The sequence below is a fragment of the Pagrus major genome, chromosome 19 (genome assembly GCF_040436345.1).
Source record: "Pagrus major chromosome 19, Pma_NU_1.0".
In the NCBI taxonomy this organism is placed as follows: Eukaryota; Metazoa; Chordata; class Actinopteri; order Spariformes; family Sparidae; genus Pagrus; species Pagrus major.
This window is the reverse complement of record NC_133233.1, coordinates 23,320,956-23,335,434: the sequence shown is the minus strand read 5'-3', so window position 1 is coordinate 23,335,434 and position 14,479 is coordinate 23,320,956. Positions and strand designations below refer to the sequence as shown.

At 41.2% G+C, this 14,479-nt stretch overlaps 1 protein-coding gene across 1 annotated transcript in view; it reads right to left on the bottom strand.

Moving 5' to 3' along the window:
- The window catches only part of arhgap21a (Rho GTPase activating protein 21a), an 88,461-nt gene that overhangs the window by 3,872 nt on the left and 70,110 nt on the right, over nt 1-14,479 (bottom strand). Inside the window, exons 9-24 of the mRNA XM_073488724.1 lie at nt 9,946-10,092; nt 9,756-9,858; nt 9,488-9,524; nt 8,987-9,106; nt 8,362-8,661; nt 6,987-7,051; nt 6,739-6,887; nt 6,500-6,642; nt 4,960-5,118; nt 4,754-4,832; nt 4,578-4,651; nt 4,227-4,316; nt 4,021-4,146; nt 3,879-3,920; nt 2,870-2,975; nt 406-437 (exon numbers count right to left, since the gene is read on the bottom strand). Of these exons, the coding sequence (XP_073344825.1) occupies nt 406-437; nt 2,870-2,975; nt 3,879-3,920; nt 4,021-4,146; nt 4,227-4,316; nt 4,578-4,651; nt 4,754-4,832; nt 4,960-5,118; nt 6,500-6,642; nt 6,739-6,887; nt 6,987-7,051; nt 8,362-8,661; nt 8,987-9,106; nt 9,488-9,524; nt 9,756-9,858; nt 9,946-10,092 (1,772 nt within the window). The remainder of the gene's footprint in view (nt 1-405; nt 438-2,869; nt 2,976-3,878; nt 3,921-4,020; nt 4,147-4,226; nt 4,317-4,577; nt 4,652-4,753; nt 4,833-4,959; nt 5,119-6,499; nt 6,643-6,738; nt 6,888-6,986; nt 7,052-8,361; nt 8,662-8,986; nt 9,107-9,487; nt 9,525-9,755; nt 9,859-9,945; nt 10,093-14,479) is intronic.

The following is a 14,479-nucleotide window of genomic DNA, read 5'->3' as shown; positions in this document are numbered from 1 at the left end:
AAATGAAAACTGAGACGAATCATTCACAATTATTGTCTGTAAAAGTTGCAACATTTTATTTTAAATTAGGCTTACTGGCCTTTTATTCCCTCATCAACACATGGCCTCGTATTTCTTTGCTTTTCTGTTTTCTATTTGCTTTTTTCTTTCTTTATAATTAAAAAAGCTCATAAATAAACATGGACACATGTAACGAGACCACTTGCATGGCTGGATACGACAAAAGGTGAGTAAGAAAATGCAGTTTTCTGGTGATTTGGGTGAAATAGCTCTTTAATTGTAGTCTATCTGACGCTGGTCTTGACTGGAGGCGGAGGTGGAGGCGATCTCTCCCGCTCGTCACCTACCTCCTGTCATCCTACACTACCAGCAGCCTGAGAGCGTTAACACCGGGCTCACACTCACCTTTGATTTAGCCGAGTCACTAGTCGGTGAATCTGTGTGGAAAAGAGAGAAGAGAGGGACGAGTTAGATCGTTTAACAGCGCAGATTAACACGTCGAAGAGGTGCAACATGGGAAAATGAATCGGGGAGGAAAAAAAGGAGAAGAGAACCGTGTCGATGAGAGTGAAGAACACAGAACAGACGAGACTGATGACAACAGTAGACAACAGGCCATGCGTCACACAGCGACAGATGAGCTCTATGTTACACTCAGGTCCACGTCCACATGGCATGTGATGTTCTTTCTCCGACATCGAGTCCAAGTCGAGTACAGATATAACTCTGATCTTTCCTCCAGTTTCTGAGTGATTCTGAGTGCAACGTTAGCGATGAACACGACAACATTTAACAGCAGCAGAACAGTGAGGCAGAAGAGGTGCCATGCAACACGTGGATGGACTGATGATATCCAGGTATACAGACGTGAACCCTATCGTAAAAACATCTGAAACAACAAATATAAAAAGTTGGGGATTAATTCCTTTTTTTTAAATACTGTCTTTAACACTTTACTCTAAAGGTTCCTCTACGAAACCCTTTTTTCCCTGTTCACAAATGTAAAATGAGGTCTAAACCAGTGGTGCCCAACATTATCGCCTTAAAGAAATATCTAGTTTACTACATGGAAACTCTCGACAAAGTGGTCCCCAATTATTTTTCACTTTCAACTGATGTGATCTAAGAGATGGATTTCTTTTCTCCTCATTCAAATGTAAACACTGAATATTCTTAATTTAACCAACTTACCTGTTATATCAGTGTTTACCAATCTTTTTTGTTGCTTTATTAAGATTAATTTAAACCTCTTTTGCAGTTATTAACAGTTAATAACTGTATAGTTAACTGTTTTTTGCAGCTACAGGATCTAAAGCGTTTTTATAAATCTGTTTATCCAATAACAAACATGTTTATGATGCTGTTATTAACACTTACATAGTCTCATTAAGTTACTACGCATCCTATAAGGACTTGTGAGTGTCTTATTGCCTACTGACTAACGCTTATTACTTTCATTCAGCGACCCCGACATTTGAAACCACTGGTTTAAACACAAGCATCCTGAAGAAAATAGTCTAAGCTGAACACAAATGTTGATGTAGGTCAACAGAAGAAGTAACAACAGAACAGATCTGTCTGGACTTGTATTACTCAACTGTGCTACGGAAAAAAAAACTCTTGAGGTTTTCGATTTTTTAGCTGAACTGAGGAAGCAACGTGGGATGACATGAGCTGCCATGACAACAGTGACACGGTGATGACAAGAGACGGCTATGGAAGAAAACCAAAAAAATAACAGAGAGGTGACAGGGGGGTCACAGAGGGGCTAGCTATATGAGAAGAGAGGACACTACATGAGAAAGAGAGTGTCAGCAAGGAAAACCTATAATCAGTCCTCACCTGCTCTGTAATCACATCTACTCATATCATCCGTCGTTTCTAGCTAAAATTTGTTTCTGTTTTTTTGTGTGACATAGCCGAGCCCCCCTATACACCCCTTACAATACACATGATGGCACGATATGCAAGTGCACACTGACCGGTGACGTAGAAACCATACCATGCTATCTCTCCTGTTGGCAAGCTTGCGAGACAGTGAGGAGAGACAGCGGAGAGCCTTTCAGACAGTAGCACCGGCCGCATCAGGTATACTCTGATAGAAAACCTACAACACCGGACTCTGTACCGTACCGTGTAGCCGCTTCGCTTCCACTTTTCCTCGCTGTTTTCTTTGTTTAATGCTTTCGTTTCTCTTTGGCTTAAAAGAACTGCGGGTTCCTGCAGACTAGGCAGCTACACTGCGGGCAACAATCCTCCTTCTTCCTACAGTTCCAGCTGTCCATCACGGACATTATAGAGTCCATCAGTGTCATCATGGTGTGATAGACTCCTCCCACTTGGCCTGTGTCAAGATCAGTATGTGTGAATGCTGGGAAAGCCTTTAGGACACCCGACAGAGCCTCACTAGAGACAAAGGAATCAGAGGTCGCCTTTCACTGTAAAAAACATCTATTTCTGACGTGGGAAAGAACATGCCGTGTTAGTGCAACAGTAGGCAGGAGAAGGGAGGGGGAGTCTGACGAAAACGAGGAGTTAACGGGCAGAGGGATTAAAAACGGAAAAGGACATCTAAATCTATTAAAAACCGAGGAGGAGCTTTAAAAGCAAATGACGAAGCGTGACAATTTATTGCATCCTGGTGCAATTAAATTGCCCACTGGACTCAAGGTTAGCCATAGACATTTCTATCTAGTGGCAACAGTCAAAGAAGCAAAAAGGGGGGAAGAAGCTTGGCCTACAGGAAAAAGCAGCAGTGTTATCATCAACATTTGTTACTAGATCACACACACCGGTCCCTGTTCGACCACAGCAGAGAAAGGCAGGAGAAAGGAGAACCCACCAAAGAGTCGGTCAGCAGAAGTGTTACCTGATACTTCACCCTGCGACGTGCCCGTACGGCCGATGTTGGTGAGCAGGTGGTCAATGTTGGGGACGGGCTGAGACTCCACCGCGCTCTCCTCCTTGGACATGGTCTGAAAGGAGCAAACGTGACAGTGAGGAGCAGATTCATGAGGTTTTAGAAGAGTCTGCAGTCCTGAAAGGTAAAACACCAAGATGCATTTTGGATTTTGTCTTTGCCGCACTGATTTGCATTTCCATTAAATGTTAAAATCGTTGCATCTCCAGAAAGCGTGCCAAAGTGTGCCCTCGAGCTCCAGGCTGCGGTAACGTTTTGCTACCTCGGTCAGCCCCTGACAACCCCCCTTCTCCACCTCAAAAAAGGCTGCAATACTCAACTTTTGTTTATGCAGGAGACCTGAAAAAAGACGTTTTAAAAGTGTTCAGCTCTCAGTACTCTAGTTCTAGCTGAATCTTTAGTTTCTCTGCTGCATCCCTGTTTATACTTTCAGATATCTGCTTTATTTTACTGTTTCATCATGTTCACTTTCAGCTGTATGAGTTGTGTTATGTGTCATAATAAAAGCTATTAAGTGAGAAAATAACGAGACTTTCATTATAAAGAATTTATAGGAAATATAAAGCTTTTTATTAACGTGTCAGCGGAGGTTTGTTCTTCAACAATACTGCCGGGAGAAAGACTATTTACAGCCACTCGTTTGATCAATAGCAAGAGTCAAAGATCAGCCTGCTGCTTTCAAACACTGTCGAATCAAATGAAGCGCGTCGTCGGCTGACACCAAACCGCAAGTCAAACCAGGTCAAACCAAGCTAGCACGGGTGTATGGAAAAGCCCAATGTGTTTGTTGGAAAGTATTTTTTGGGTTATTATTATGTGGCTGAATGAAATTTATATTTGTATTTGCAAACTCACTTGCCCAAAATTGCCTCTATTGTGACAAAAAACTAATTTGAATTGAACTGGAAAGGACAGAGCTGGAAGGAAATCAATAAATGGCAGTGACGGCTGTACCCACCACTGGTTCTCCATTTCCCTCTTCAGTGAAAAACCAGTCATACTAGAGGAAAGAAAAAAGAGAAAAACATTGAAAAATAAAGTTTTTGTGTTTCAAATGTAAATTTAGTTTTTGTAATAGCAGTTAAAGATATGATGCTCACATTTTGAATAAGAGTCTCCACTATCCTGTACTGGTCTGGCATGTGTGTCACCATGTGGGTCATGTTGTCCTCTGTGGTGCGCACCAGAGTCGGACCAAACACAATGGCCAGGTTCCTCGGTTCCATCTGACAAACAAACAACCAAGATTTTAGTGTACGTGAGCAACTTTCTCATCAAAATCAAGACATTTGTCGGGTTTACGCACCTTATTCTTCTCCGAGTTCTCAGCCACAGTTTTGAGATGAGCTGAGAGGAACTTGAGAGTCTCGTAATGATGATCTGGCAACTCATGAAGCTGTAAGTTAAAAGATGAGATAAGACAGAACTTAATTAATCCTGAAGAAAATCCTTGTGTCAGATTTTGCTCAAAATTACATTCACATAAGAATAAAAAGTGTAAAAGGAGTAAATTCTGACATCAGTACCTGATAAAATAAAACTGAAATAAACAAGCAGTATAAGCAATGATACTGAGAACTAATTCAAAGTAATAAAAATACTATAAATAATAAAGGTAACAAAAAAAGGGACCAAATTAGGTGTCAAATCAACTCACCAGCCTCTTCAGCACTTTGAGTCTCTCCACTGGGTCATCTGTTCTGTTTGCCTCGATGAAATCTGCGTACCTATCTGCAGGCAGAAATGAAGGTAGAAAACAGTTAAGTTTACTGAGTTGTGGTTCATAGTTTCGACCACTAGGTGGCATGCAAGACCTTCGAAAGAGCAACCTACCATTGGTGAACAACGGCTCTGGAAGTTTACGGAAGAAGGACTTGAGTAAACTGCTGATCACATTGAGGTCCCTCCATTTCTGTAAAACACGAGATTACACAAGAATGCGTCAGATCCATTTTCAAGGTGCTTCAGGTCTGACCGCTGCAACGTGAGGCTTCAAGGAGAGTTTAATTAAAGCAACGCGAATCGATGAAGTGACTCACATCATCCTGGATATCGATGTCGTTCATGCCCTTGTTATTGAGCTCCTCCTGCATGTTGGAGATGGCAGCGTTGTTTCCCGGCACTCTGTAGATGCCTGTGTACTCCAGCCCCCGCTCCTCCACCAGCTTACAGCAGACCTCCACGATCAGAGGCACAAACTAGAGCACAGAGACAAGCAGAAAATGATGAGCTCATTGGACATAAATGTTGACTACAGTTAGACTTTTCTCCACAAAGTAATAGTTTGAGAGGAAATGCAGATCAGTAAGCCTGGAATTGCTTATTGTGATGCCATCTTCAGATGCTTTATATCCCTAAAATATGTACAACCTAAGCTAAAAGCATATACTTTTAACCTTAATACCATTTAAAATGTGTCATAAATTAAAAAAATACAAAAATGTGAATGTATTTTCATAAAATTGTATGAAAAAAACTGAAAAAAACATTGATTTAAAACATTTCTGAATAAAGAAACATAAATAAAATATTTCTTTACACTTCAGAAGTTTTTTGAACTATGTGGTTTTTTTTTTAGTTTTCTGGATAGGCTCTTTTTTATGAGCAGAGTGCAAAGGTGTTTTTTTTAGTAGTTTCATCTGCAATTGTCCCCAGTGCCTACACTGGTATCATAATGAATGATAAAATGATCGAAACCATGTCATAAAAATCGACCTGCGTCTCCACTCCTCTGGAGACTTTGTTTCCTGCATGCTGGTGACTTTTAAAGAACAAAATGATAAGTTCAATGCAACAGCAATTTTATGTCAACTAACAAACTTGCATGAATCTCTAGCACAGAGTGAAATTCATCACTTTTCATTCGTTCATTTTTTGCCCCTATCCACCCCACTGCCCTCCCGCCTCTCGATGATGTTTGACGAAGTAGGACCCCCAGGATTAACAGAAATATCGACGCAGCATATTATACAAAATGCTTGCCCCTTTCCTTTAAAACGTCCCGTATGAAGCAAATATTATTCTCTTCAGGATATCTGAAGTATTTCTTTCTCCTCTCCATTTCTCTGTGACTCTCTCACTCAATAACGAGAACGAGGTGCAAAAGAACAGTAGATTACAGGGTGTACAGTGCCAGAAACAGGTTATGATTAGGTGTGAAACATTTTCATAAAACAGGAGAAATATCAGAGAATTGGAAACCACGAGAGGGCAATCAAAACCGAATTCTCCTGGGAAAACCAGGAGGGTTGGCAAGTATGACTGCATGTAACATAACGCAATGACGAACAACGCGATGAGACGGAAGACACAAGTTTTAGCTATTCTGCTGCAAAAGGATGAAACCTCTAGCTTTTATGATGTTTATCTGAGATTGATTTAAACAGGATCAGGCTGACAACAACCTCCCACAGCCAGCCTGGGGCTGCCCACAGGAGGTCTGTTTTCATAGTGCTAACAGAGATGCAAAAAACTCTAATAAAGAACAATGATTTCACAAGAAATTATGATTTTGAAATTGTTCTCCACACATGTATTCACTGTTTCTGGCGTTTTAAAAGAAATGAACTCAGTGCAGACCTTGTTGTTCTGTGCGGGAGGACAGTCGTCCAGCCTCACTCCAAACGTGACTCCTGCTGGCGGCTTCTTCTCGAAAGGTTTCCTCATCAGCCCTGGGATGCCCTTCCTCCATGTCCCTTTATCCTTGGGAGGGCTGGTGTCATCTGCATGCACAGCGCAACAATTATTAGTTTCAAATCTGATAAAATTGCTTGGTTTTTCCTTACGAATGCTTGTGAAGAGTTGTTTGTTTTTCCTACCTTTGTGCATGTTCTTCCTCTCCTGCTCCGGTTTGGGTGAGTGTGGACTTGTTGCTTTGGTCTCTCCTTTACCTCCCAGCAGCGTGTGTCTGATGCTCAGCGACTGGCGTGAAGGTTTGGGCGACGGCTCCGTCTTGCTGCCTGTCGGGCTGAACGAGACGTGGACGTGAAACACAAAATGAGCTCTCCAATCAGAGTTAACCTGTCCAGCTCTGTGTGTGAAGTTCTCCTCCCTCCTTCCCCCTTACCTCATCAAGGTGTTGTACTCCTTGATCTTCCTGCTGATGAGGTCATGGCTGGTGAAGACCGCGTTCTAAAAAAAGACAGAAAAAGGAAGGAAGGAAGGAAGGAAACAAAAGGACACAATAGGTGATGGTTAGGGCATCAGGTGCAACAGTTCCCTCCACCCCCACCTGACAGGCCATAACGGATCTTTATGTAACCTGCTGCTATCAGGTGACACAGGTAAGACCATTGGAATCCCACAGTGTGGACAGTGTGGTTAGGTCCTAAAGAGAGGGGGAAGATGAGCTTAAATTTCTAATGGGGGGCAAACTACCTAATTTAAGACCTTGTGTAGTGAGTGTATGGCAAGAAATATCAAATATACTGTATATATATTCTCATTAAATACTCAATACTGGTACATTTGTAATAGGTCTTAATGTGAAGGTCAAAGACTGAAACAAAATCTACACCTGATGAAGATCTTTTACGTGCTCGTACTATTTCCGTGATTTGAATTTTTCAGGTCGGATTCATCAAATGTCCGTAGTGGAATTTTACAATTTAATTTAAAGCACCTTAAATACTTGCTGAGCTATGATTAAATATCAACATCATCTACCAATTGAGGCATAAGACATACATATACATATTCTTGACAGTTTCTGCAGCAACTTTTGTTTCCAGCTTGAACCAAAAATTGCTGGTTTTCCTCAAGCTGAAGAGGGAACCGCAGCGGGCTTATCATATCCTAAATGCCCTTGAGCATCTGTTGATGATGTATCCTTGATAACAAGGTCCCGCTCCAAACCGAAGGAAACACGGCCAGGTTCCTTAGATAGCACCAAGGTACTGTAACTGGCTAAAGAACCAGAGTTAATTTGGTAAAAAAGTGGCCTAAGTTTGTGGACAAGCTTTATTCACAAAAAAGGATAATTTCACATTGGGTCCCGCTGTCAGATATCAGCTGATTAAAACAAATTAGCAGTCAGTTGACCCGAGACATAAAGAGGGAAGGGTTTGACATGAAGTTAGATAATATAAAAAAAAAAGTGGGTCATGACTTAGATGGGAGGAGGCCAACAGTCATTGTAGGACAACAGGAAAATCATACAGTAGGTGATGTTACACTGTCAGGTGTAACCTGGACAGCAAGACCCTCAGGCAGCTGTCCTAGTGAGACCTGTATTGGCTGACATCCTAAAGTCTTCTAATAAAATATTAAAATATTAAAAGATGCCGCCAAACTACTCAGTAAAATGTCAACCAGAGACAATGATGATATAGTGAACAGTTATTTAGTTATTTATTTTTATGATTTATGCATAATTTAATTACATAAATACACAAATTTATTCAGACAAAGGCAGCAGTGAGTCAAGTGTAAGTGTTTTTCACCTCCTCATCCAGGTTGCTGTTCTCCTGTATGACTCTGATCCAGGCCAGCATGTCCTCTCGGTCCTCGGCCTGGAACAGGTACTCACAGTCCGACGTGGTCAGCCGAAGCACGTTCTTCCGCTTCGTGTCGCTGTACGAGATGTCGATCAGACAGGCCTTGATGCTGATTGGCAGGGGCTCGTCCACCGCTTGGCAGTTGGCGTGAGCGTGTCCCTCCTTCTTGTCCTTATACAGGCAGAGGTAGTGGCCTCTCAACACGGCGTACATCTGCTTCCACGGGCGCATACCTCCGCCGACACGCTGCAGAAACAGGTCGTGACAAAGCAAAATGGAGGGAATTAAACGGTAATCTCTCTTTAAATGTTCCTATTGTCTGCATCATAACACCTAATCGCTGCCTTTAGGACAATATGAGACCTCATACATGGAGGTCAAAGGCACATATGAGTTCAAACAGGTCAAACATATACGTAGACGGAATAAGGTAACGAGGGCAGCCCTGCTACTGTTTACAAACCAAGTCATACAGTAGGTCATGTAATACTTATGTGCTCTCCGCTTTCTGTGTCAGTGTGTGAGTTACATGATGCTCAGGCTAAGTATGTACAGTGGAGTCAGTCCCCACCTTGCCCTTGTCTGTGTTGAGCTGCTTGAAATGCAGCAGACCCTCCTTGGTGGCGTCACAGAAGACGTCTGATGAAGAATCCATCCTGGAGCCTGAATCTTCAGACGACCTGTCCACAGCCTGTGACGGAGAAGGAAATAACATGAAGCCTAAAAAACACCTGGAACACTGACAACCAGGCCGGCTGTGTAAATCATTAGTCTAAGACAAGGGTTGTGCTGTTCATCAGCAAAATGAGATGTATAAAGGTTGATTTAAATCTAGAGACACAGACGCCTACACCCTTTGATCAATTATTTACCAGAAACAGCTGACGTCTCTGTTTTCCATAATATTAATTCACATTTCACTGGAACAAGTTTTATCGTCTGGGTGTGAACTAATGAGCCGATAAACCTTGGAGCAGGAAATGCAGATAAACCAGTCATGTGGCAGGTGATCAGAGAGCACAGCTGGCACTGAACAGACTCATGTTTGATATAAATGTGGGGTTTGACTCACCTTCCTAAGACTTTTCAGACCAGGGATTAAGGACCTCCTAGATGGAGGAGAAACACATATTATGACACTGGAAGAGCTGAAATCATTCTGAGAAGAATGAGAGCAAGAGGATCACAAAAATGCTTAAAATATGAATGAAGTTTGATTCTATACTGAGGCATTCGCCATCTTAAAGTGCAACTACTGTCATTTTAAAGTAATTTGGACAAAAGGAGTTTTGTTTTCTGTTACTCCTCTTTATGATGATACTGTTGTGGCTGAAACTCACCCTCTGCTTTCTTCCCGGTAGTTATCCAGGCCTTCATCGTACGACTTGGATCGCTCTGTTTTAGTACCAGAATCTGACTCAATAATTGTGAGACGGAGAGAATCTATTAAGAGAGGATCAAAGGATTATTTATTACTGTTCATAACCTGTTCTGTCAAGTCTAATAATTTGCTGCTTTAATATTATGCACCTTGGTCATGTGACAGCTGTCGTCGCATGAGAGGGGACGGAGAGGGGGGGCTGGGTGGGATGGTGGTGATGGTGGGCGCTCCAGATATCACGGCAGAGGCAGGAATGTGTGAGCTGTCCAGGTCAAGGCTTGGACTCGATGGTTCATCTGAGGACAGAAACAAAATAAATTTAGTTACTGATCGTTAGCTTAGCCCCTCCCCCAAACAGTGATTATCCATCAGCACCTTAGAAGGCACAACTAAGCACAGCAGGCCTGTCGAGCGTTAGATTTCTCCACATGTTGAAGACTAAGCTTCATTTGAAAAACCTCAATAGAAGCTTCAGATGTAAACTAGTGTCTTGGCTAATTCTGGCATGTTTAGAGTGATGTTTATTAATATGCACAGTCTCAAATAAATAAAAAGATAAATAATTAAATCAGTGAGTGAGTAAGTGTAAAAATAACAGACATTAGAGCCCTGCCAACTATTGGGCCATATGAGAAGATAAAGCTTGACAGACAGTAACAGGGTTAAACTCTGACTACACTCCTATATAACTCTGGCTAGTAGTCTGCACCAGGAAATATCATATTATAAATTAAATCATGCAAAAACCATGTCGAATTCATCCCTGCTATCTCGGCCTGAATAAACACTTCAGCCGACAGCAATAAAATGCTGTGATAAGAGCGTTTGAGGCTGAAGCAAAGTGATGCAGACAGGAGACGCAGTTAGTCAGTAGATATGTGTTTCTGTTCCGATAAGCTGCTGCACACCTTCCCTTTTAAATACACACACACAAGGCAGTCAGCTAACATTACATCATCCCAGACAAGACTGTGTCATAAGGTGTGATATGCATTATCAGCAAGATGGCAAACCCTAAAAACAAATTAAGAGACGCAGATGATGAATAAACAGCTAACGGCGTGAATCATATCTGCGACTGTGGTGATGCAGGACGGCAGGTGAAACTGTAAAATTGTGTAACACTGCACTTCATACGTGTTGTCTTTGTTGAAATGTGGTTTCAAACTATGCACAGTTACAAATACATCTGAAGAAATGCAACTGTCACTGTTATTTAACTTCACAAAAGCTTCACGGTGCGGTCGAAAAGAACAAGAGCAAAAACAATTTCAGTGATTAAATTCATCGGTGCAATGGAAATCTTTCAATGGTACAGCTTAATATGAAACATCTGATCTGTTTGTTGGTTGTGTACAGATCCCTGCTGTGAACTCTCTCTCCACAAACCTCAAACACATCTCCCATGACACTGCAAACCTCATTTCTGCCAAGCCAGGCAGATGCCCATTTCATTTAATCACTTGTTTATATACCTCCAATCCCGTTTCTGGGAAGACGGCGGCAGCCAGTGATGTCTGACACGTACAATTACACTTTGTTTTCTAAAAGGATGTCAGTTGTCGACATCGAGATTGACCTAGTTTAAAACAGAAGATCCAGATCCAAACATCTTTGAACAAATAGTTACACATTTTTATGCATTTGCTTTGTTCTGAGAGGTAGATGAAAAGATTAAAAAAACACTCTCACATCTTGTTCAGTTAAATATAAAGCTGAAGTCAGGAGATAGTTAGAAACAAAATCCCCAAAAATGTGCTGCACTGTTTCTTAGATGACTTCCTGGCATCTTGTTGTTCCTGTGACTCCACAAAGCCACTATGCCGAGAAACATTCCTGCACAAAACGCCCCATTTTTACACTTTTGTACCAAATGTTGAGCCAGAGAATACAGTATATACATACATGTAAATACATATATAATCTACTTTTACTTGCACTTTTAATATTAAAGTAAATGTGTTGCCAGAAATGACTACTATCTTTAAACAAGTACTATTCATATGGATGACATTCCAGTAATTACCAAAGCGATATTTTAACAAGATATCGTCACTATGACGTTTAAGTACTTTTTTACAACACTAGCTTTATCAGCTAATTGAGGGATTGCGTCGTCTCTTCCTTGTAATTGACTGATGTCATTGTAGACAAGGGTCACCCCTCAATCATCTCTATATACTGTATGTAGGGTAAAGGTTGAATGAGTACAATTAATATTTCCAAAATGTCAAACTTTTCCTTTAGATATCAAACTTTAACCATCTTACATGATCAACATGAAAAAAGAAAAGATTGCTTTAATGTCTGGAAGTGCAAAAATCTCAATCTAATCTAGATCTAAATATAGAGAACTAAAAAAGCGAGGGCTGGGGTGTGTTTGTGTACAGTGGGAAACTGTGCTGGAAGAGGATACGATTAACCCCTGCAGGTTCTGGGGCACGAAGACGCGCAGGAGCTGCTGTCATTGGCTGCTGATGAGTCACCAATGACAACACAACTGAGGCTGCAAGGTCGAGTTCAAGCTTGTTAGGTTACGTCTGCCATCAAATTGTCAGCGATGCGAAAAGACACATAAGAAACGACAATAAACAACGTCAGTTAAAACACAACAAGTAAATATATTGCTCAGCGTCTCTATGACACACTCGCACACTCCAGTTTCTTAAGAAAGCCACACAGGAGAGGGGACTTCTCATCATAAACAAGAGAGGACGTGACATTTTGCATGTACTTTAGCTGTACCATCTGTACTCCAGTGTTCCTAGTACAAAAGCTTGGCAGACACTTAATGTACAGCAGTTGTTCCACTTATTGTTTGGAGCTGTACTATGAAATCTAATTGAAGCAGACTGCTGCAGGAATGCTCTTATTTCTCTGTTATGTCACAGTCCATTAGGACAATGTTCTTGGGTTTCTCTCGCTGTACAACACTGGGGGAAATATGAGACATTTCAGGGAGTGGATGGGGGTGTACAGAGTTGTGTGTACGCAGTGACTGTATGTGTCTGTGCTGACCTACTCAGATGCCAAAGGGAGGTTTGAATACGTCATGGTTGCCTGCAGTACGGTGTCACGCTGTCAGGTAATCACACACCGGACTCTGTCATACTGAGTTCAAAATGCCAAAAGGAACCAATTTCTCCTACTATTTATATACCTGTACAACATGTTCTGCTGTGTCTGTGGTTTATCTTGCAATACGCAGACTTAAACAGACTTTTACTCATACAACTTTTCTAACGAGTGACATCATTGCTGGGATATTTCCTCGAAGAGACAACCATAACTTCCGATGACCCGCAGTACATTCATGATGGCATTTGGACACAATCGATTTCCTTGTAGTATGATAACAATGAGCAGACTAACACTGGATTTTCGATGCATTTTTGTGATTAAAACCCTCAACTACTGAAGCAAAAAAGGAGCTTCGGGGTGTTTTTTTGTATTTGGTTCTCATGGAGAGAGGAGTGTTTACTGTAGATTGTTTGTTAACCAGCAGCAAAAAAGAGAAAGAAATAGAAAGTTTGTCCCCACATAATCACATTAATATCCATCTCAAAATGTGTGCTAAGAGTTACGCTACACTGTGAACTTAACAGTCCAACTGCTGCATGGAAATTCGACCAGTTCTGACTTGCATGTGGAAAATGGTGATACGTGACATATAGTCAAAGCCACATTTGAGATGTTACAAGCCCCTTTATAGTATATTAAAAAACAGTTTAGGTTAAAAGTATCAACAAAGTCCATCATAGTTTGGGACAAAATAAAATTCTGTGTTTGGGGAGTTTAAAAAGATCATTTGCTCATTTACTCTTATATTCATATTTAATAAAGTTATCTACTGTCTCTATCTGAATATAGCACTGAGAAAATGCAGAATCTTTACCTATTCATTAAAGTTACTTATGCACATAACATGGACAGAGAGAGCGAGAGGGAGAGACTATAAAATGTCTGTACTGTAAAGTGCTGTCTCACTGTCATACAATAAACTACAACTACCAATTAAAATAGCGATCCTCATGACTCACCTCACACAATCAAGCTCGCAAAACCCTCACCTAACACAAACAGGTGGCTCATGTGAGACTGATTTTTTATGGATGTCGCATAAAATGTGCAATATAAAGGCCTATGTCGCACTTTAGACATATTAATAGTGTAATTAAAATAGCGCTGGTTCCCCCCGCTGAGAACTTGTAGGCGAGCGGGGCGGGGTTGCGTGGAGAATGTGAGAGAAGAGAGACACAAACTGGGCTGGCTTTACCGAAGAAACGCGTTATATAGCACAAAATCCCACTCTTGTTTGAAAATACGTCGATAAATCTTCAAAAAGTCCATGTACTGCCCAGGTCTACTGCTTAGCCACCCAACTGCCTCCAACATGCTATATATACACTGTACACAGTCACACAGCGTCTCCTTCTGCAGCAGAGTTACTCTCTCTTGCGAATCTTTGAGTTATCAGAAAACGTAAAACCCTAGATAAATCTCACACAGGAAATACTGTCCATCATTTGGAAATAGCCCACTTGTCATGTACATCGTTTGGGTTGAGTATCATTTTAGCTTTCCCATACTGGTACAAATACAAATATCAAAACAACATCTCTTAAACTGAGGAATATCAACATGTTTTTCCACAAAGCCCTTTTTTCAATTGACATATAAGCC